Source organism: Mercenaria mercenaria, chromosome 15 (genome assembly GCF_021730395.1).
Source record: "Mercenaria mercenaria strain notata chromosome 15, MADL_Memer_1, whole genome shotgun sequence".
NCBI lineage: Eukaryota > Metazoa > Mollusca > Bivalvia > Venerida > Veneridae > Mercenaria > Mercenaria mercenaria.
Genome location: NC_069375.1, coordinates 16,752,122 through 16,775,723, shown reverse-complemented (window position 1 = coordinate 16,775,723; position 23,602 = coordinate 16,752,122). Strand labels below are relative to the sequence as shown.

Here is a 23,602-nt window from a genome sequence, read left to right as displayed (position 1 = left end):
CTTCTAAATTTTTACTGGCATCTGGTCAATTATAAATACTACTGATATAATGTGTTGCAAGCAAAGCGAGCCATATTTATCTATAATAGTCTAGTCCCTGGAGCAATTTGTGTGATTTTTTTGTCCAGAGCTTTTCTTTGTATAATTGTGTAGAAGGGTACTTGAAGTTTAATTTTTGTGAGGGTGGACATTTGAAATAGTGTCAGTTTCCATGGAAACCAAGATGGCGCCCAAAATGGCCGCCATTTCTTGAGCCCACGACCAGACAAGCTGTTTTTATTGTAGCAATTAAGTTCACATGTATATTGACCTCAATCATTTTGTTTACTGATGTAAAGATATTGTGCCCTCTATTTACTGGTCATCAAGGTCACTAGAGGTCAAGGTCAAGGTCATCTAAGGTCAAAAATTTAAAAAAATCATCAAAAAACATGACTTTACCCCTAAAACTTTTAGTTCCTTTGCACAGTTTTAGCCCCACACTTTCAAAAAAGTGTTTTGTAACTATTGTAATTAATACAAGTAGCAACTAAACTTAATTCAGGATCAAACATTGAATAGTCATAAAGTTATATGGAATTATGTAACACCACCTCAATCTTTGATTTTAATAAAAAAGTATATATATATATATATATATATATATAGTATCATTATTACAAGACACATTAGATTTCATTAATTATGAAAAACAATTCATAGATTAAATTATATTGATATATTTACAACTCCATGGACTGATTAAGTCCATTTAAGGTCATTCAAGGTCAATTACGGTCACATGTACACAAGGATTAATCAAATGATCCAAATATATCATTCTACGGTATAGTAAAGTTATATATATAACTTTACTATACCGTAGAAGTGGGCAGATATACGTTTCATCATTAGATTCAATCCGTAAAGGACCGTAGAAGTGGGCAGATGTACCCGTAAAAGTGGGCAGACTAACGGTACTGGAATTGAAAAGAATCTGCCCAGATTTACGGGCTTGGTGATTTATATATATATATATATATATATATATATATATATATATATATATAGTATCATTATTACAAGACACATTAGATTTCATTAATTATGAAAAACAATTCATAGATTAAATTATATTGATATATTTACAACTCATGGACTGAAATTAAGTCCAGGTCATAAGGTCAAGGTCAAGGTCAAAGTCATTACAAGGTCAACATGTACACAAGTGTTAAAACAAATTATTCCTAGTAATATCATAACACAGTTATAATAGTAATGTCAGTTAACTTATGATAATAAAAGTGTCTATGGGAAGTGGCGAAAATACATATATTTGGATGTATGTTGCCTATTTAAAGCAAATGAAATTTAGCCATTTTATGTAGAGCTAAAACATGTTTTTCTTACTTTAAACATTTTCACTTTGTTTTCACCTTGAACTTTTGAATGTGTGATTGTGATGTTTTATCATTATTCAATAACTATAATAATAATAATAATAATAATAATAATAATAATAATAAAGACTTTATTTAACGAGGCTACATATTCGCCAAAACGATCTTCCATATGTGCCTCAACATTTTTACAACATTTACATCAAATAACAGTAGCAATAATATTAAATACAGAATTAAACAATTACAAAATGAAATAAACACAAAATGTTAATCAGTAGTTAGAAAAATCACAGAAACAAAATTACAAACATAAAATTATATATAAGCATGGAATAATAATTTTGACTGAAGGAAAGTTAGCCAGAGTACTTCCACTTTAAATAAGCTTTTTTGAAATTTTCAGTATTTTCAGATTGGCGTACAAAGAGAGGTATATTATTCCAAATTTTAGTTCCAGAATAAGAAAGTGATTTTCGATAATTGACCAAATGATTGACCATTAGATATGATTAGTTGCAATTTGCATCAATGACAAGATGTTATAAATCATTATTCAAGACGTTTGGCTAAAACTGTGTGATGGAATTAACAGTTATGTATGCAAAAGTAATAGAAACCCTTTTTTGGCATTTCGACCTTGAAATGACCTTGACCTGCATTTTCAATTACCTTTAAGTGGAAATAATTTAAGAGAACTTTACCTGTGCATGCATTGTCACACATATATATGTAAATAACATGGACATACATTTCAGGCAATTTATGCAATCACATGTAATATGGTAATTTTATATCCTTTATTTCTTTCAAATTACATATGGATGTTGTGTCACATAATTCCATCTAATTTCAAGTGTATTCAATTCATGACCTTGAATTAAGATTTGTTGTTTTCTGTATTGATAACAAGTTGTCACAAAATATATTCTGGAGGCATATGGCAAAATCTATGTTTAAGAAATAAATTATTTTATGGTAGAAACGTGTTTTAAGAGTCTTTTTTGCATTTTGACCTTGAAATGACCTTGACCTTGACCTTTGTTGACTTTGATGTGTAGATCGTTAGAAAGCTATGTATTTGTATATAAGTTATCAAACACATTAAATTTAAAATATCTGGGTACTTAATTGGTATATTTGATAAAATTAAACTAGTCAATAGCAGATGAAATGGCGGCCATATTGGACGACATCTTGGTTTCCATGAAAACTGACATGATTTCAAGTGTCCACCCTAGTTAAAATTTAACCTCAAGCTTCCCCTTACAAAATGGTACCCAGAAATGCTCTGGACAAAAAAAATCACACAAATGTCCCTAGGGACTGCATTATAATGACACATGTCTCAATTTTAAGATATCGAACATGTGTATGCACCACAGACTTCAGGTTGCCCCTGCAAGCCTTCGCCCACTTCCCCAAATCAGCTCAATTATCAAAACAAAAGTTTTTACAAATAAACTTAAATATGATTGGATGGCAACTCCATAACAAAATACAGCTGTCTTTATACTGAAGGCATGTGATAACTTATTTATATCCAAGAACAGAGTAATGACCATCTCGGTGCTATGGGAAAATGTTCACCCTATATTAGAGAGGTGGAACCAGTGCTCAGCTTAAACAGTGAAAACTGACATTTTCAACAATATCAATAAATGTTAATCTTAAACTACACTTTCAGAAAGTTCTAATAGCAATAATTCGAATTTTAATGAAATGTAAAAAACCCTTGAAAAACAGAGTATATCGGACATTCTAACATTTGCATTACGTTAAAAGTAGAGAGGATCCTTAATTTTAAGAGACCATCTGCCTTAAGTCATCTTCTCTACATCATCAGTTTAAGGTATAACAGTAATTTTTATGTGTTTTACGCTTAATATGGCTTCACGAAAAAGAGATCATGTTTGATAGTTCATCATCAATTTCAAGTACACCTGGCACTACTCAGGTTCCCTTTCCTGTCAGTAAACAAGCAATTTTACATGTTTTAGAACATTGCTTCCTCAAAAAATTTCAATTCATTTTCTCATTTTCTACCACTGCTGTGATGTATAAAAAACAATTTCTAAATAAAAGTATTGAAAGAAAATTCTCTGTATTCTTAGGTTCTTTGTAGAGAATCACTCAACACGAAAATACACTGAGCACTGACTCCATCATTCAGTCATGACTCTTTCTTATGAAAACTTTATTTTGTTTTTTTCTTAATATACATGCATTATTCCTGTAAGAACAGCCACTTACTTTGGTGTGATCTCAGACTCAGCATTTCTGTTTGTATAGTTAACTAAAGCATTGAAGGACTGGTTAGCCCACTGCCAGAATATAACAGCTTGTGTACTCCTGTAAATAAATCATCAAAACTAAATATTATACATAATCAAATAACATTAGCTTTCTAATGACAGGATTTTTTGACTATCTGAATTTTTTTACACCCTTTTCCACAATACTAGCAAATCAGAGCTTTACCCAACAAGAGGGTCATTGACCCTTAAGCGCTCACCTTTGTACAAGGCTTCAAGTGTGTTTGTATAAGTACAGAGTTAGGTTTCTTCTATGTTAATTAGCCTATATTATATACATGTCACACACACTTTTGAACTTAGGGCAATTATTTGAACAATTATGGTACACATTATAAATCTGATATCACACGCCAAATATCAAGGCTCTAGCTATTATTGATTCTGAGAAGAAAAGTTACCACACCCTCTTGCAGCCATGTTTTTTGACGAATCAGAAAAATTTGAACAATCATGGAAGAAGGTCACACAAGAACCATTTCTGCAAAATTATTTTCAAATCGGGCCAGCAGTTTCACATAAAAAAGATTTTTAAAGTTTCCACTATACACATAGGGAAAAGTGACCACGCCCATCTGGCAGCCATGTTTTTTGATGAATCAAAATAATTTGATCAATCTTGGTAGAGAGTCACATAAGGACCATTTGTGTAAAATTATTTTAATATCGGGCAAGCAGTTTCACACAAGAAGATTTTTAAAGTTTCAACAATATACATATAGGGAAAAATGACCATGCCCTCTGGCGGCCATGTTTTTTGACAAATCAAAACAATTTGAATAATCTTGGTAGAGGGTCACACAAGACCATTTGTGAAAAATTATTCTGAAATTGGACAAGCAGTTTCATACAACAAGATTTTTTAAAGTTTCAACTATATACATAATTATAGGGAAAAGTGACCACGCCCTCTATCAAAATCAATCTTGGTAGAGAGTCACACAAGGACCATTTGTGTAAAATTATTCTAAAATTGGGCAAGCAGTTTCACACTATATGCATATAGGGAAAAGTGACCACGCTTTCTGGCAGCCATGCTTTTTGATGAATCAAAATAATTTTAGGAGGAGATGTTGTTAAAGTTTTTTTCTATTTTTAGCTCAGGCAACCAAGTGGACCAAGTGGAACCGTTTGAACAACAGTGGTAGAGGACTACCCAAGTAACATAATGGCCAAGTTTCATCAAAATCCATTCAGTGGTTTTGGAGGAGATGTCGTTTAAACACAAATGTTGACAATGGACGACTTGACACACACACAGACGCATGTACGACGGCAGACACAGCATGATCACAATACCTCATCATGAGCACTTAGTGCTCAGGTGATCTAAAAATCTATTAAGGTATAACAGAGGGCTATAAAGCTCTAAAGACCTTATCTCTATCTTTTGACCATAAATATATAGCAAGACAGAGAGTATCAGTAAAGTTAATGCAAAAGTTTTATTTATTGCCAACAAAAATCATTTCAATACACATATGAAAGAACCATGGCATGAAAGAGAAAGTAACCATTTGCACAAACTTGTGAGGACGCCTTTGGCCAATATGAGATTACATCCATCAAGTGGTTCATGAGAGGAAATTACTTAAAGGTTTTACTTTTGGAGCTGTAGCAGCCCCTGAAATGCAGTCAAGCAAATCTGCTTAAAGAATCTTGAGAAAGGTTCTGTCAATGATGCTACAGACCAAGTTCTTTGAAGACCCATTAAAGAAGTCATTTGAAGATTTTTCCATTTTTAGCTCTTATGGCCCATAAAAAAGTCATATATAACCACTCAAAAAGTCTTTAGAGAGGTCCATGTTAGAATTCTACACAGGAAGTTTGGTGAAGATCTATCAAGCAGCTCATGAGAAGAAAATATTAAAAAAAAATTCTATTTTTACCTCTGGTGACACCTTGAAGGAGCCAAGTGAAATCATTTGAATGGAAACTGAGAGAGGCCAATGCAAGGATGCATCACACCAAATTTGGTGAAAATCCATCAACTGCATCATGATGAGAAGTTGTTCAAAGCTTTTCTTTTCTATTTTTAGCTTTGGCAGCCCATAAAAAACCCAAGTGGAACCATATGAATAAATTTGAGACACGTCCATCCAACAAAGCTATTGACTAAGTTATGAGAAAATCCATCAGATGATTCATGAAAAGTTGTTAAAAAATTATAAAGCATTGGATCTTGTGGATGTTGAGCATACAATCCTTTCTGAAACTGAAGATGATGCTAAAGCTAATTAAAGGAAAACAACATTAGTTCTACTATCTGAAAAAAAAAACATAGTCTGAGACAAAAATTATCTTTGCTTGCCATCCATGGAAGACATAAATAAATGCATTTTTGTCAATCAAGTTGACAAATGAAAGGTGTAGAGTAATGTTTTTGTAATTATTTAACATGTACAAAAGGTAGAAAGTAAAAAATATCGGATAACAAGAGCTCGTCAGTAGTAAAGGCCTCACTTTAGAATCAATGACGTCATCTCGTTTTTCCATGTATGAGTAATGTATCTTTAGGTCCTTATATGCTAATGAAATTTTTAAGCCATTACGCTATAAATACATGTATGAGTAATATGCCTTTAGGTCCTTATATGTTAATGAAAAACGAGATGACGTCATTGATTCTAAAGTGAGGCCTTTACTACTCTCGTTGAACACGAAATGCCCCCCTTGATGCATTCAGTAATTGCACAAGTAACAGAAATTATATACTCACAGTAAACAAAAGTTCTACTGTTCTGGTCCAATCTGACCTTGACCTTTAACCTATTAACCTAACAAGAGGTCACAGAGTGATCTTGGCACCAACCACTGAGCCATTTTTGAATGTTCCAAATTTCAAGACTAGCTCAAGATCAAAATCAAGGTCAAATTTTATTTCGGAACAAAACACTGTGCATGTGGTCCAAATGTGAAAGCTGTGGCTTGAGAATATGAAAGTAGCTCACTAGATCAATTTCAAGTAAAAAGTTCATTTCGGTAGACAGAACTATGCACGTACTTCAAATTTGGAGGCCGTAGCTTGAGAAATGTAAAAGTAGATACTAGGTAAAAATCAATGTCAAATTTCAATTCAGAACACAAAAATATGCATGCAGTCCAAGCCTGTAGCTTCAGAAATGTGAAAGTAGGTCACTAGGTCAATCTCAAGATCAAAGTTCATTTTGATACACAAAGCTATGCGTGTGGGCCAAATTTGAAGGCTGTAGTTTGAGAAATGTGAAAGTAGGTCACTAGGTCAAAATCAAGGTCAAATTTTATTTCGGAATGCAAAACTATGCATGTGGTCCAAATTTGAAGCCTGTACCTTCAAAAATGTGAAAGTAGGTCACTAGATCAATAACAAGGTCAAAGTTTGTTTCAGTACACAAACCTATGCATATGGTCCAAATTTGAAGGCTGTAGCTACAGAAATGTCTAAGTAGGTCACTAGGTCAAGATCAAGGTCAACTCATGTCAAGGTTCATCTTGCCACTTAAAACAATACATGTTGTCCAAATTTGAATGATGTAGGCTATAGACATGACTAGAACTGTCACAGGAGTGACTCATACCCCCACCATACGGTCTTGTAACAGAAGAATGGCAACCATAAGGAATCTTAAAAATACTTTGGAGTACTTCATCCTGGGCTTCCACATATAAGTAATACTAGTATAATACTAGTATAGTAATACAAGTAAATATATTAAATCTCTAATATTAGAGATACACTAAAATTGAATATAAAAAAGTGTCTTACCGACCCATGTTACCACAGAAAAATGTTTTTACTTTTTACATAGGACTTATAATAAAAAAGTTAGAAAAATACCTAAAATACTGAAAATCTAAAAATAGGATTTCTAAAAATAGACTAATTCCTTGAATTTAAGGGGAAGAACCCCAGTACAAAAGTTAAAAAAAGGTTACTTCCCTTTGGCTCTAAGCCATTCAGAATGAGATATAGTGAAAATACATCAAAATTAACCTTAAATTCTAGGTAAAAGGGGACACAATTCAAGAAAAATTAGTGTCAGAGTTATGCACCTTGTGTCACATGATGTGGGTGATGACACATCTATTTTAAGTCTGGATCAAATCCATTCAGTAGTAACTGAGATATAGTGAAAATACATCAAAATTAACCTTAAATTCTAAGTAAAAAGGGGCATAATTCATGAAAAATTGGTGTCAGAGTTATGCACCTTGTGTCACATGATGTGGGTGATGAGGTGGAACATCTATTTTAAGTTTGAATCAAATCCATTTTGTAATAATTGAGATATAGTGAAAATACATCAAAATCAACCTTAAATTTAAAGTAAAAGGGGACATAATTCATAAAAAATTTATGTCAGAGTTAAGCACCTTATGTCACATCATCTGGGTGATGAGGTGGAACAACTATTTTAAGTTTGAATCAAATCCATTTAGTAATAACTGAGATATAGTGAAAATAGAACAAAATTAACCTTAAATTCTAAGTAAAAGGGGACATAATTCATGAAAACTTGGTGTCAGAGTTATGCACCTTGTGTCACATGATGTGGGTGATGAGGTGGAACATCTATTTTAAGTTTGAATCAAATCCATTTAGTAATAACTGAGATATAGTGAAAATACAACAAAATTAACCTTAAATTCTAAGTAAAAGGGGACATAATTCATGAAAACTTGGTGTCAAGAGTTATGCACCTTGTGTCACATGATATGGGTGATAAGGTGGAACATGTATTTTAAGTTTGAATCAAATCCATTTGGTAATAACTGAGATAATAGATTTTGGGAGGCGACAGGACGGGACGCGACGGGACGCGACAAAACTGCCTCCTATATACCCCCCTCAAACAAGTTTGGTGGGGATATAAAAATACTAAGTTTTTCCCTATATAAGTCTATATGAACCATGTGACCCCCGGGGTGGGGCCATATTTGACCCTAGAGGGATCATTTGAACAAACTTGGTAGAAAACCGCTGGATGATACTACATTACAAATATCAAAGCCCTAGTCTTTGTGGTTTGGACAAGAAGATTTTCAAAGTTTTTCCCTACATAAGTCTAAATAAACCATGTGACCCCCAGGGAAATAATCGGAACAATCTTGCTAGAGGACTACTAGATTTTGCTACATACCAAATATCAAAGCCCTAGGCCCTGTGGTTTTGGACAAGAAGATCAGAAACCGTTCAACTGTTCCTGGCATATGTGACCTTGACCTTTGACCTAATGACCTTAAAATCAATAGGAGTCATCTACTGGTCATGACCAATCTCACTCTCAATTTTCTTGACAATAAGCCTTAGCGTTCTTGAGTTGTTCCCCGGAAACCATTTTCTGTTCCAGGTCACTGTGACCTTGACCTTTAACATACTGACCTCAAAATCAATAGGGGTCATCTGCTGGTCATGACCAACCTCCCTATTAACAATCATGATCCTAGGCCCAAGCGTTCTTGAGTTATCATCTGGAAACCGTTTTACTGTTCAGGGTTACTGTGACCTTGACCTTTGACATACTGACCTCAAAATCAATACGGGTCATCTGCTGGTCATGACCAATCTCCCTATCATCTTTCATGATCCTTGGCCCAAGTGTTCTTTAGTTTTCATCCGGAAACCGTTCTAATTTCAGGGTCACTGTGACCTTGACCTTTGACATACAGACCTCAGAATCAATAGGGGTCATCTGCTGGTGATGACCAACCTCCCTATCAACTTTCATGATCCTAGGCCCAAGTGTTCTTGAGTTATCATCCGGAAACGGATTGGATTGGTCTACATACCGACTGACCGACCAACAGACCGACATCTGCAAAACAATATACCCTTCCTTCTTCGAAGGGGGGCATAATAAATAGTCACATTCTAAATTATGTGAAGTCCATCACTGTTTTCTATGGGAAAGCATTACAACAGAAGTTCACTGAAGTTTCTAAAGCATGATTCTAATCCTAGCAGAATTTCACAAACAAGACAACCTATGGTTCACAGACAATTAGCCTCAGGCTGGTCTTAATTTAGAATATCCATTCAATAAGTGAACTGTACCCAAAGTATACAGGCAAAATCAATTCATATATGTTTTATTTGGTTACATAGTATTACACAGCTGTTACAGCAATTGCTAATAATATGAGAAACAATGATAGAAGAAAAGAAATCATATATTTCAACTACATACTTATAGAAGGTAATCATTGCACCAATGAGAATCATTCCTCCAGGAACGTAGAACGACATTCGACCAATCACATTCTGCAGTTCGCCTGTGTCAGGATGGAAAGCAGATAGACACATTCTCTGTGCCTGTCTTAGCTGTGGAACTGTGGTTCCTTCAGGTTCTTCACCATTCCTACAACAGGTCAGTGTAAACACAAAGCTACTATATATGATGGTACCCGACTACAGCTGACTTGCATTTCACTGTATACATTTAACAGCTCTTTTTTGTTTCGAAGCAAAGGTATAAATGTCTTGTGGTAAATGACTATGACTGAGGCAAAACCTAGAAACTACCAGTAAACCAAAATGGATCTTAAGTGACTGAATTTTACATGGAGCAAAGAACAATATCTTTTATTGGTGTATTACCTTAGAATTTTCAGGGTTTTTTTTCTGTTTTTTTTTTTTTTCTGTTTTTTTTTTGTCACTTTGGGAAAAGGTCTGGTATGGACTAAATTGGGAAAAATTGCAGCATTTTTTCTCAATTTGGGAATTGTTGGTGTCATTCTGTTTTTCTAATCAACAGAAATAAAAGCCCTACATAGGCCTGTACTTCTCATAAAATTACAAGCAATCGATGACATTTGTAAAGTTAGGATCTCTTTTGCATAAAAGTCAATAAATTACCAAACCACTTAACAATTTGACCATTCTCCTTTGTCTTTTTGGGACTTTTTTGCTGAAAATTGGGGGGGAAAAACTTTTTAAATTGGGAAAAAGTCCTTTTACCCGTACTTTATAAAGAAGGAAAAAAACGGCTGATTTTCAAAGATACATTTTATTCTAAAAATGTAAGCTGTAATGTATTAATAAATAAATTCCATCTTTTTTGCCAAAATTTGTAAGTTTTGCAAACTTAATTTAAAAGATTGCAATTTCAAAGCCAAATATGAAAGGAATATCCGAGGTATAATCTGCACTGAAACATTTTTATGCTTAATAAGATGATAGCATTCTCTTCTAGGAGACTTGGTATGGAAACACATATATCCAGTATAACAGAAACTGACCAAGATTGCTGTATTACAAAAAAGAATTTCTGCTTACAGTTGAAAAGTTGCACCATGATAAATTTGGACATCATACAAGTTTACAATTTTATGCAAATTTTAGGGAAAATCGTAACTGTAACAATGTTTTTTGCATTCAGAAAATATCTTACAACATAGATCTTAATGAAACTTATCACAGCAATCAACTGATCTATTTTCTATCATATGGTCAAATAAAATGTACGAGGGGCGTTCAATATGTAATGTTACTCCAGATGTAGTTCCGTAACCGCTGGTTATTTTTAGATGCGGTTTTTAGCACATTATAGAGCAATTTATTGGGAACACAATGCTATATAAATTATAAAAATCGGCAGGTTTAAAATAAAAATATAATCATTTTAGTGAGGTGTACTCAGGTACACTGGACCATAATTATAATTTAGGTTTGTCCTGGGCATCCAGAGTCTTAGAAAAATAGAATAACTTATAAAATCGCAAAATTCTATCATCTTTCTACGAGGTACAGCAATTTGTGATGCGTTTGCGTTTGTTTTAAACTATTTATTGCATTTTTAATTTTACAACACAACTAAAAAATCTAAACTCGAGGTTGATTCCATCTTGAATGGGTGTTGAGAGCGATTAATCAAAGTTGTAAGAACTAGTTTCGCAATCGAGAATTAAGATACTAGTATCAACTTAAAATACAAGATTTTTTAATCGATGATTATTGCGCCTGACAAAATTGCAGAGGCTTATTGTACTCACCTTATCATTTTTCGAGTAAAAATATACACACTCAATTTAAAACTGTCATAAACTTTTTTATTTTAGTTTTCATATGTTTTTGTGAAGATCATGATTTGTTTTATCTGTTTAAACTGAAAATTGAACTTTAGTTCTAGTTGTTGAATAGTGGAATCAAGGAATTGCATATTACAATCTCAATATTTTGGACATAAAATTGTCCAGTATACCAGAGTACACCTCACTCAAATGATTATATTTTTACTTTGAATCTACCAATTTTTATAATTTATGTAACATCGTGTTGCCAATAAATTGCTCTATAATGTTCTGAAAACTGCATCTTAAAATAACAAGTGGTTACGGAACTACATACAGAGTAACATTACCTATTGAACGCCCCTCGTATATTATGTAACAAAATGTAGGTTATGTTTCAAGATCTTGGCCAATGACAATTTATAGCTGATTTTATGACATTACCAAGAATTATAATTATTTACATGCGATTGTTTATGTCATCATATATTATTTAATCTTTAAAAGGAAGTAAATGTTGCTAGTTTTATCAGTTAATACAAGACATTTATTGCTTGCATATTGCTGGACCCAGAACTTATTCTAGATTATCCTAATAAACAAAATGAAGCCATAATTTCAGATGTATTAAATATGCAGAACTACCTTTAATGGTATGTAAAGAAAATAAGTTAAGTATGAAAAAGTGTCACCTGTACTGAGAAATGAGCTTTTTTGCTTCGAGCAAGCTTTGCTTAGAGGACAAGCTAAGCCTAGGGTCTGTAACCCATGTGAAGTACTTCAGACGTCCTATAAACGTGTTCTGATCCCATATTGGTTTATCTAGGTCAACACGTTCTTCTACCATTTTCTGCAAATAAGATATAATAGTTATAATGGTATACTTTTAACAACTTATTTTCTCTCACATTATGATGATTAGTTAAAGTTTACACATTCAAATCCTTCCGCTATAGTATGCTAATATGCTGAAGTTAAATGTATATAAAACAGACATCAAAGCATGACTTTGACACATTGCTGAAATATAGATGAACGTTGGTGACTGTGTAATAAAATAAGCAAACTGTGTGAAGAATCTCAGCGTTAAACTCTACGGCCACACAAAACTTACTGTGACAGTCCTCTCTACAGGTTTTGAGCCAGTGCTAGTCTTTAACTAAATATATAAACCAGAAATCACCTTTTTGATGATCCTAGCAATTCTTTGTCTATTTTTAGCAACTGTAATCTTGACTTTAACTCTACAGCATCTAAATGGTTCTTTTTTTATAACAAAAAAGCTTATTAACTGCATTAGAACCACTACCTATCCCCCACCCACCAAAATATTTACATTCAAAAAGGTTCAATACACTTATGCCATAATGCCTTACACTACTGTGCCATGATGGAATTTACAAGTATACATACAGATTATTTAAGCTATGCCGACACTGACCTTGACCCCACTGATCACATTATGCAATCTTAACTTAAGCTATTTACAGGCCCAAATTTCTTTCAATAATTCAATCAAAACTAAAGTTGTTGAATAAGAAAAACAACATGACACACCAGTCCACTCATTAATCTGTCCGCCTTTCTACCCAAAAACATCGCCAACCTCTGTCAACTGAAGAACCTGGTAAAAACTGAACTAAAGAAAAAATCTGAACCAATAAATACTATTTTTTTTAGTTAAAAAGAGCCATAGTTCTGATATATTGCAAATGAGAGTTACATTTCTTAGCATACATTCTCAACAAATGATGAAAACAAGCATTCAAAATCCAGTCTCCAAGAAATGCTAAGATATTCCAATGCTTTATAAACAAAAAAGGACCGTAATTCACATTATGATCAAGATCTGCACTGTTTGCTATTCAATCAGTTTATTTTTAGTAAGCACCCCTTTCAACAATTAATAGTACTGTCCAAATTGAAAGGTGGACAAGTTCGTTACAGAAATTTAGCAGGGTAAGGTTTAATGATAGTTTTTGCACAACTGTGCTCGAATAATGAAAATCTGAGACTTGTTTCCAAAGCTCAGTTTAAGAAGTTTACACCCACTACTGGTCTTTCACCAAAAGCTTTAGCTACAGTTATGCAACAACAAAATAAATCATAAATTAACTAAATCATATCCCACAAAATTACATAGATTTTATTTCTCCTAACTTATACATGAATGTAAAAGAGATACTTACATCTGTATTACTTATAATATGTCACTAGTCCACTGTGTTTTGGATTATCAATACCATCAATGTTGACCACATATTTTGCAGATATCACAATGTTAGGTACCTGACTGATGTATCTCCTAAACCAGTTGTTAACTCATCTGAAAATATGAATATTTATATTTATATCAAATTTCAGCATCCAATTTAAATTCTTCTACCTATCTCATATCTTTATCAATAATTTCCACAGCAAAACCCGTAATATGATCTACTGTAAAATCAGAAGAGTTTGTGAGGGATTTATTTTCAAAATATTCTATTATCGGTTTGACATAATTATTCAAAGAAAGGTATTTTGCTGAGGTTAGAGATTCTAACACTATTATGCAGAAAATTGTGAGGTGATTACTTTCACAGGACATTCTGAAAGGCTTCTGATTGTTTGTTGACAGAAGTAACATGTATTGTTGCAGTGTCATCTGCAAATAGACATACTTAATAGTGAATACGTTTATGGCAGGTCATAAAAAATGCCAAAAAGTACAAGCACAGATCCCTATGGAACTCCAGAAGGTCTGAACTTATATCTTTTAAAGATTGCAGATTAAAGTTGGGCACAATGGTTGTGAAGGAAGCTCTAAACCCTTACCCTGCTAAATTTCTATAATGAACTTGTCCATCTTTCAATTTGAAAAGTGCCATTACTGTTAAAAGGGGTGATTACCTAAAAGATACTGACTGAATGGGAACAGTGCAGATCTTGATTAGACTGCACAGATGTGCAGGCTGAACATGATCTACACTGGTCGCAAAGGCAGAATCAATCGTTTCCAGCATGATAAGGGTTAATCCATTGAAGGGTTAAGCCTAAAATGCTTTGGATGTGCATTTTGAACAGAAATTTCTCATTCTTTACAAAGTCTAATAAGATCAGTGCCATCAGACTCTGTTGTTTGTTGTACACTGACCTGACAAAAGTCAATTACAAACTCGATTATTTCATGGTCACACAGGATCTTTTTTCTGTAAAATCATGAGGGTATGGTTTGTAAAGTGTTTGGTGACTGATACTAGTAAGGGGAATTATTCTCCAGTGCTCTAGAAATTGAAGGGGTTTGACTTGTCAACTTCCTTATAGATTGAGCTACATTTACATTTTCTTAAAAAGGTATAGGTCCCTGATCAATAGATTTCTAAAATAAAACGTTTAAAGTATTGGTGACAATCCCTTAGAAACAAGAGCTCTCAGCAGATAGCAATTGGTTGACTATTCAACAACCGTGTCAAATTAATGAATACAGAAGTTGAAAATGGGGCTCAGTTTTGTAAAAATACAATATAGAGTTTAATATGAAACATATGTACTACATGTCAGATTATCACAGTAAACAAGTGTGTGAAGTTTTGTGGGTCTTGACACACCCCATTCTTACGACCCTGTTTATTAATTATTAGCAATATTAGCAAAAATGTTTGTGTTGTTAATATTATTTCTTGGACCAGTGTAAATTTAGTGATTAAACTCAAAGTTTAAAGTATCTCTGACCGAGTCTGGAACTGGGAGTAAAATTTTAAGGGCTTCTGACATGTAGTTGTCTGACTCAAATGTTTAATAAAGTGGGGAAAAAAGCATGTTTTGATTTATTCAAGAGGATGATTTGCACGCAGATAAGAGTTTATTTCATTGATGTTATATTTTCATAAGAATATCAGAAAGTCATTAAACATTGTCGGAGTTGAAATCAGTATGGCTGCCATATTGTTCCGTTCAAGTCATTCAGGGGCGGATGAATGTCCAAATCTGTGAGATATGAATTTATTAATAATTCTGCTTCAGAAGTCAACATTTATGAAATGAGAGATGAGGATATATGTTGTTCTAGGTAGCTTGTATGAGTTTCATGATAAATAGAACAACATACAATTGTCTCTTGATAAATGCTATCAAGCTTGGCAGATATGGACGGAAGGGGCTCGGTTCCCTCATTCCTTCCAGCCCATATCAACCTCGACCTGATAACATTGATATCAAAAGACTGTAGCCTGTTTAATATTTTCTGTTTTTATGTTATAGTTATATCGCTACACCGCTATTAAGCAATAATTTACACAACAATATGAAATATTCATAAATGCAGGTCAATACTAAAAACAATAGTGTGCTGACTTCATTTTATATTACTGTTTAATTACTGGGTGAATGTAATTGGTAAGTTTTCTGATGATTTTACCTTTTTTTTATGTTTAGGGGCGGGCAAAATAAGTTATCCCTAGATAATGGTAAAGTGCAACAAAAGATGCAGTTGTGGATGCAGATCCTATGGCAAGTAGGACAGCGCTTCATACAGCGAATCTAAAACTGTCTTAATTCTAATCACAGAATATCAATTTATGAAGTTTTTTTTATAATAAAGTTAAAGGCGTTTGTGACCTGTGACCTGTTAATCTTCTAAACCATAGGGTCACCTATCCACAGAAAATCACCCTAAGCAGTTTGACAGTCCAGTGACAGTGTTCTCAAATTTCTGTTCCGACGTCACAGTGACCACGACATACTGACACTAAAGGCAGAAAAGATCATCTGACCAACAACACTCATCCCATAACATAATAGTAAATAAGTTCCGTTCTCTTGCTATTGGTTGGAAACCATTTCAATCTATAGAGCATTCTGAGCTTGACCTTTGACCCCTAAACACCTAGGGTTAGCAAATGGCCAAAAACAACTGACATCTGTCCAAATATATTTTTCAGTATTGAGGTCACTGTGACCTTGACATTTTACACATAAGGAGTCATTATCCTATGAAGTTAGATAGCCTTGGGCCTTTGCTCTATCCATTTATTATTATATCGGTTTTCAGTGGAGGAAACTGTGACCTTGACCTACTAACACAGAACAACAGGGTTCATCTTCTAACCACAGGCAGTCACCATGTAGAACAAAGTATTTTCCAGTCACTGATCACAAACCAAATGATGCACCAACTGACATACAAACCAACACAAGCGAAACAATATATTCCTTTTTCAAAACTTATCTACTGCAAAGAACTAACACTGTGTTTCTTTCTTAATAATTGCATCTAGTATGTTTATATGACTGCATGAAAAAGTACTTTAAATTAACAAAATTTTTTCCCCCAAAATATCAATGGATAATATCAAATGTTTAATCAATGTCCGTCTTTGATTACATAATATACCTATTATACTGACTAATGTAAAGAACAATAAGTGTACATACCGTAGCATATCAAAACAAAGGGGCATTGAGTTGCTGTGTTTTATGAGTTTAGACATTTTATAATTGGGCTGATTTATCTTTTCTTCTGAAAAACACATTTCTTTTCAGAATTATACCACAGGATTTCAAAATGACAAGAAAAATTTCCAGATTTCTTGTTTTAAAATAAAAACTAAACTAAGAAACAGATATCCAACATCTAACAACACATGTTAAGACAAGTATAAGGCTAAAACTTCAATCCCCTCTCAAAAAGATCACAATGCCAATTGAACACAAGGCAGTCTGAAAGACAGCTATATCCCCCACCGCTGTTATGTACAGTGAAAGGGTTGATAGTAGTGTGTGGAAGCACTGACATTGTTAAATGTATTTTATAGTGACCTTGACCTTAGGCCTGCATGGCTGGCTCAATAAGGTGAACACACCTGACCAAATTTTCAAGAAAATCCTTCAAGTGGTTCAAGCAGAAAATGAGGGGGGCAGGAAATTGAAGGCTCAAACATTTAAGTTGTGACTTTGATCTTGAGCTGGCATGGGTGAATTTTCAGTTCTGCACATCGTCTTGATAAGGGGAATATTACAATCAAGTCATCAGTCACGGGTGTAACTGTTTTAAGTAATGTAACCTATTTCAGTTACTTTTTCAACATAATTCAAGCATTTTATAACCTGTATTAGTTATAAAATATAGTCAACTCAGGCAAGTTATTCAAAAAAAAAGTCTTTTTGCTGTTCTCACAAAGTGACCTTTAAAATGAAATTAGTAGTAAACTGTGGTTAATCCAATTGTCTTTTAATCTGATCATGACCTGATAAGCATAATGGGATGTTAAGAGTTTTATAGCTTTAAAACTGATGCGTAAAACTTGATCAGCCTTGAGTAAAAATTTTTACTGCTTAGCAGGAAAGATAAAAGTTCAAGGATTCAGGAAATAATTGCATTAATCTCATTCAAAATGAGAAATTGGCACAGGAGGGTTTGGTAATATTTCATGATTACTGAAACAAGTTATGAAAGTATAAGCAATAACTCAAATGGGTTATAAACTGCGATAACTTGAAACAGTTACAACTCTGACTGGTCATATTAAAATCCTTACACTTTAAGGGGTTTATGAGATACACAGCAGACATAAAATGGAAGGCTCAAACTTTTGACCTTGAGCCAACACGGCTAACTCATGAGTTCTGTACATCCTCATGATGAGGTGATCATTTAACCCAAGTTTCATGAAAATCCTTCAAGGGGTTTAGCAGATACAGAGCAGACACAAAATAGAAAGCTCAAGCCTTTGACCTTGAGTTGTGACCTTGACCTTATGCTGACATGGCTGACTCGTGAGTCCTTCACATCGTCTTAATTAGGTGATAATTTGACCAAAGTTTCATGAAAATCATTCAAGGGGTTAAAGTTATATGAAGCAGACACAACAGTTAAGGACGGACACACTAAAGGATTAACAGGTAGACGAGGACCACTCCTATAACACCTATCATTCGTGGCGGGGGATAAATAAGAAACCTGCAGCTTAGATTTATTTTACAGATGACAACACTTCTTTTCTTGTTCTTTCAAAATATTGGTAACTTGTAATCATGCATATATGTCACTATTTTCATTAATTTTATCATTTCAGCAAACCATGTCCTTTGTATTTGCTAATCACCTGCAAACAATGCTACAGTTTATATCATACCGATATGGTGGACAGTATGCGGTGATGACACTTTGTCGACATGGTAAACACAGATAAATGCAAGGGCATGACTTGCTGAAGTGGTCAAATTAGTAAAGTTATTCAGGGCACTCGTTTGGCCATTTTTGGGGCCGAATATGGGTACCATTCCCCTTCTAAAATAATATGTTTTTTTCCTCTTTCTCAGAAGAAAATTCCCCTGATGATTGGTTGTTTGACACAAATAGATATAAACTCTTTCTTTTAATATTATATAGTGCCTCTAAGGGAGATTACTGTTGCAATATAGTCACATCAGTAAGAATGATTGAAAACAGTATTAATAAATGTGAAAAGTAGTTACATATACATGGCTTAAACTTCCCCTTTTCGTCTTAAAATGTCGAAAAATTCACCTTCCTGAGGGTATGGGTATCTGTCCCCAAAAGTTGTCTACTGCCCTGTTATTAATATGCAAGATACCTACCAAAAGGAACAAGGCAGTCTGAAAGACAGCTAAATCCGCCGCCACTGCTATGGATAGTGAAAGGGTAAACCTTTGATTTTAGCTGTGACCTTGACCTTGAACTGACATGGCTGACTTATGAATTCTGCACAACGTCTTGATGAGGTGATCATTTGACCCAAGTTTCATGAAAATCCTTCAAGGGGTTTAGGAGATACCACATAAAAGTGGTCTCGTTTTTTCCCTACAACCAATAGTAACAAGAGCTGTCTCCACAGGATGACACATGCCCCCGATGGCACTTTGAATGAATAGTTATGGCCGATGTTAGAGTTTAGGACCTTTGACCTACGGAGCTGGGTCTTGGGCCCAACAGTTTGTCTTACTGTGCCACACATTCATGCGTAGTTATTTTAAAATCCATGCATGAATGACAAAGATATGGACCAGACACGCCCATCAATGCACTATCATGAAAAATGACCTTTAACGTCTAAGTGTGACCTTGACCTTTGAGCTATGGACCTGGGTCTTGCGCGCGACACGTCGTCTTACTGTGGTACACATTCATGCCAAGTTATTTGAAAATCCATCCATGGATGACAAAGATATTGACCGGACACGCCCATCAATGCACTATCCTTTAACGTCTAAGTGTGACCTTGACCTTTGAGCTACGGACCTGGGTCTTGCGCGCGACACATCGTCTTACTGTGGTACACATTCATGCCAAGTTATTTGAAAATCTATCCATCGATGACAAAGATATGGACCGGACACGCCCATCAATGCACTATCCTTTAACGTCTAAGTGTGACCTTGACCTTTGAGCTAGGGAAAATCCATCCATCGAAGACTAAGATATGGACTGGATACGAAAATTGCGGACAGACTGACAGACAGTTCAAAAACTATATACCTCCCTTCGGGGGCATAAAAATGTTGCAAAAAAGCTATTTATAGTATCATTAAAGGGAAGATATTCAATAAAAAGAAATGTAAGTGAACAGAAAAGAGATCTGCGAAAGGAAAACAAAAATTAATAACAAGAGCTGTCCGTAAGACAGCCAAGCTCGACTATTCGAAATATTGTCCCAGAAGCAGGAAAATATTACCCAAAAAGGTTAAATATCAAAAGAGTTTTATGTTCAAAAGGGGGAATAATTTGACCAAAATGCATATCAGTTATGGGACTTGCTGCTATCAACTAGTTTTATAACCCCGAAGGCACATGTGAAGTTTCAATTCAATATCTGCATTAGTTTTGGAGATAGAAACTTGCAATGTAAAACTTTAACCACAATTTTCCAAGTCCAAAAGGGGGCATAATTTGCCCAAAATACATGCCAGAGTTATGGGACTTGATCCAGTGAGGTTAGTAATTGATCTAGAAAAAGGAAAAATAAGTTTCAAATCTATATGCCTTTTAGTAATAGCTGTATGTACTTGCACGCAAAACTTTAACAAGAATTTGCTAAGTCCAAAAGGGGACATAATTTGGCCAAAATGACGGTCAGAGTTAATGACTTGCTGCTATCAACTAGTTTTATAACCCCGAAGACACATGTGAAGTTTCAAATCAATATCTGCATTAGTTTTGGAGATAATAACTTGCATGTAAAACTTTAACCAAAATTTTCCAAGTCTAAAAGGGGGCATAATTTGCTCAAAAAACATGTCAAAGTTATGGGACTTGACCCAGTGAGGTTGGTAATTGATCTAGAAAAAGAAAAAATAAGTTTCAAATCTATATGCCGTTTAGAAATAGCTGTATGTACTTGCATGCAAAACTTTAACCAGAATTTTCTAAGTCCAAAAGGGGGCATAATTTGGCCAAAATGAAGGTCAGAGTTATGGGACTTGCTGCTATCAACTAGATTTATAACCCCGAAGACACATGTGAAGTTTCAAATCAATATCTGCATTAGTTTTGTAGATAGTAACTTGCATGTAAAACTTTAACCAAAATTTTCTAAGTCTAAAAGGGGGCATAATTTGCTCAAAATACATGTCAGAGTTATGGGTCTTGACCCAGTGAGGTTGGTAATTGATCTAGAAAAAGAAAAAATAAGTTTCAAATCTATATGCCTTTTAGAAATAGCTGCCTTTAATTGATGGCTGTATGTACTTGCATGCAAAAACTTAACCAAGGTGTGACGCCGACGCCGACGCCAGGGTGAGTAGAATAGCTAGACTATTCTTCGAATAGTCGAGCTAAAAACCAAGACCATGGCAATGGTGAGCAATATACACATATGACCTTTCACCTCTGACCTTGACCTTGAAGCGGGCCATCCGAAACATGCGCACTGCATGTGTGACCTTGACCTTGACCCGGCACAGTTGGAATATGGGTTCTGCACATCGCCTTGGTGAGTTTAACATTTGTTGTTATTATAATGGAAATATGTCAATGGGTTCAAAAGATATGGACCGGACACGATTTTGTTACGGACGGAAGGAGACCATTCCTATAATCCCTCCGCCACGGAGGGGGATTAACAATGTGAATTTCAGCAGCAGAGAAATTATTTATAAACTTCCGGTTCCCTGGCCTATGCATGTACTTTGGCCAGAAAACCGATTCTGGATGAATAAGTTTGCTGTCTAGGGAACTGGCCTTCTATATTATTGTCCTATTGAATTTGAAAAGACAATTTTCTTGCCATATATGTATACAGTGCTTTAGGGTATAGCGGATAGCTAACTAATTTTTCCTGCATTCCAATTCGAAGAAATGACAATAATATTTTTTTTTTAGTATATCAGACAGAAAACATCTATTCTTCTTAAAACAGTCAGCTTTTCATAGAAATGCATGTGTTTTTTCTCTCCACGCCATTGTTTACATATGAGCTGATTTAGGGTGTACAGGATAGCTTTGGTCATTTTTTACATTATTAGTTTAAAATCCACATCTTAACAAACTTTCCAAGACTTCTTTACTATAAATCAGAATAATAATGTATTCTCTTTTCAAAAACATTCAGCTTTTTAAATTTCTATCAAATACTTTTCATTCACTGACATTTCTTACATATGCACTGATTTAGTCTATAGTGGATAGCTTTTTTTTTACATTTGATGACATATGAAAAATAACACAATGAGCAAATATTTAAAATGAATGTCAGAATGTCTGTTTGCATGCCAGTAAAAGAATGATATGAAAATTTATACAATAATTCAAGTCTAAATATAAAATTTATCAACCTATCCTCTATACCCTAAAATCCACTATACCCTAAAGCACTGTATAAATATTGCATTCCTGAGAGGGTGATATGAAACATGTTCACCGCGAGATATATGAATATTGACCGAGGCGCCAGCCGAGGTCTATATTCATATTTCGAGGGGTGAACATGTTTCATATCACCCTCTCAGGAATGTAATATTTATTTTATTATACCGAAAACGTATAAGGGTCAAAGCATTTACTGGAAAATCAACATAATAGAGCTAATGTATTTAACATTAAAAAGTAATTTCTAACCAAATAATGAAGACAGAATTAAAGAGTCTTACTTGTTAGCACTCATAATTTGTGGCGACTTTGCTTTGTAATAAGACTTTTTTGATAGATTTAGTCGAGACGTTTGTAAACATATCGCTGACTCCTATAATTATTCTAATATTTCAACATTGCGTCAATCAGTAGCATTCGAAAAACGGCGGTAACTTTCTGTTTTCTAAATGAAACATATAAGTGTGAGCACTCATTTTCTTAGTTAGATCATTTCCAAACTTATTGTGGTAGTTTCGATTCAATATTTGATGAAAAATTGTTTTCAAAATATTTTGCACGTAGCATAAAAAAGAAAATTCGGCCGTGTTCGCACATGCAAGAGCACCAGAAAAGGGTAATTCAATCCTAACGTATAATTATATAAGCACCTCGTCTGAAAATTTATCAACTCCGTCTTTTAATCAATTCCAAAGTATCAATCTCTCAACGGGTGATATGAAAAAATAATATCACATGCGCAGAAAAACAAAATAACGCTGTTGCGCATGTGATATGAAATTATGGATCATATCACCTGCGCAGAAATTGAAAATTACGATTTTGCGCATGTGTTATAAAATCACTGGGGAATATGATATATTATTCAAGTTAAACTAATGGGAAATTTGCACTGGACATTTATGTGAGGTATAATAAATGAAAATATCACAAAACAGCTACATTCCATTTGATGCGAGGATCCGGTTTTTTCAAAGTAACAACTGGTAGCAGTGAATGTGTCTATTATTTGACAGGTAAGGCAGCTGAATGAAATTGATCTACTGAGTCTGTTGTCTGGTTCCCGGTCGTACTCTGAAAGTATAACGATAGGAAGGGGCAGGTAATCCAGA

General features: G+C 34.2%; 1 protein-coding gene across 4 annotated transcripts in view; it reads right to left on the bottom strand.

Moving 5' to 3' along the window:
* The window catches only part of LOC123545699 (sideroflexin-2-like), a 42,945-nt gene that overhangs the window by 19,045 nt on the left and 298 nt on the right, over window positions 1-23,602 (bottom strand). The window contains exons 1-5 of one of the 4 annotated variants that reach the window (XM_053524653.1): window positions 23,433-23,584; window positions 13,873-14,009; window positions 12,376-12,533; window positions 9,862-10,032; window positions 3,633-3,731 (exon numbers count right to left, since the gene is read on the bottom strand). In XM_053524653.1, coding sequence (XP_053380628.1) covers window positions 3,633-3,731; window positions 9,862-10,032; window positions 12,376-12,530 — 425 coding nt within the window. In that variant the 5' untranslated portion in view covers window positions 12,531-12,533; window positions 13,873-14,009; window positions 23,433-23,584. Of the gene's footprint in view, window positions 1-3,632; window positions 3,732-9,861; window positions 10,033-12,375; window positions 12,534-13,872; window positions 14,010-16,910; window positions 16,990-19,264; window positions 19,460-23,432; window positions 23,585-23,602 lie in introns of those variants that run through there. The other 3 variants (XM_053524656.1, XM_053524655.1, XM_053524654.1) reach the window with 3 other exon arrangements.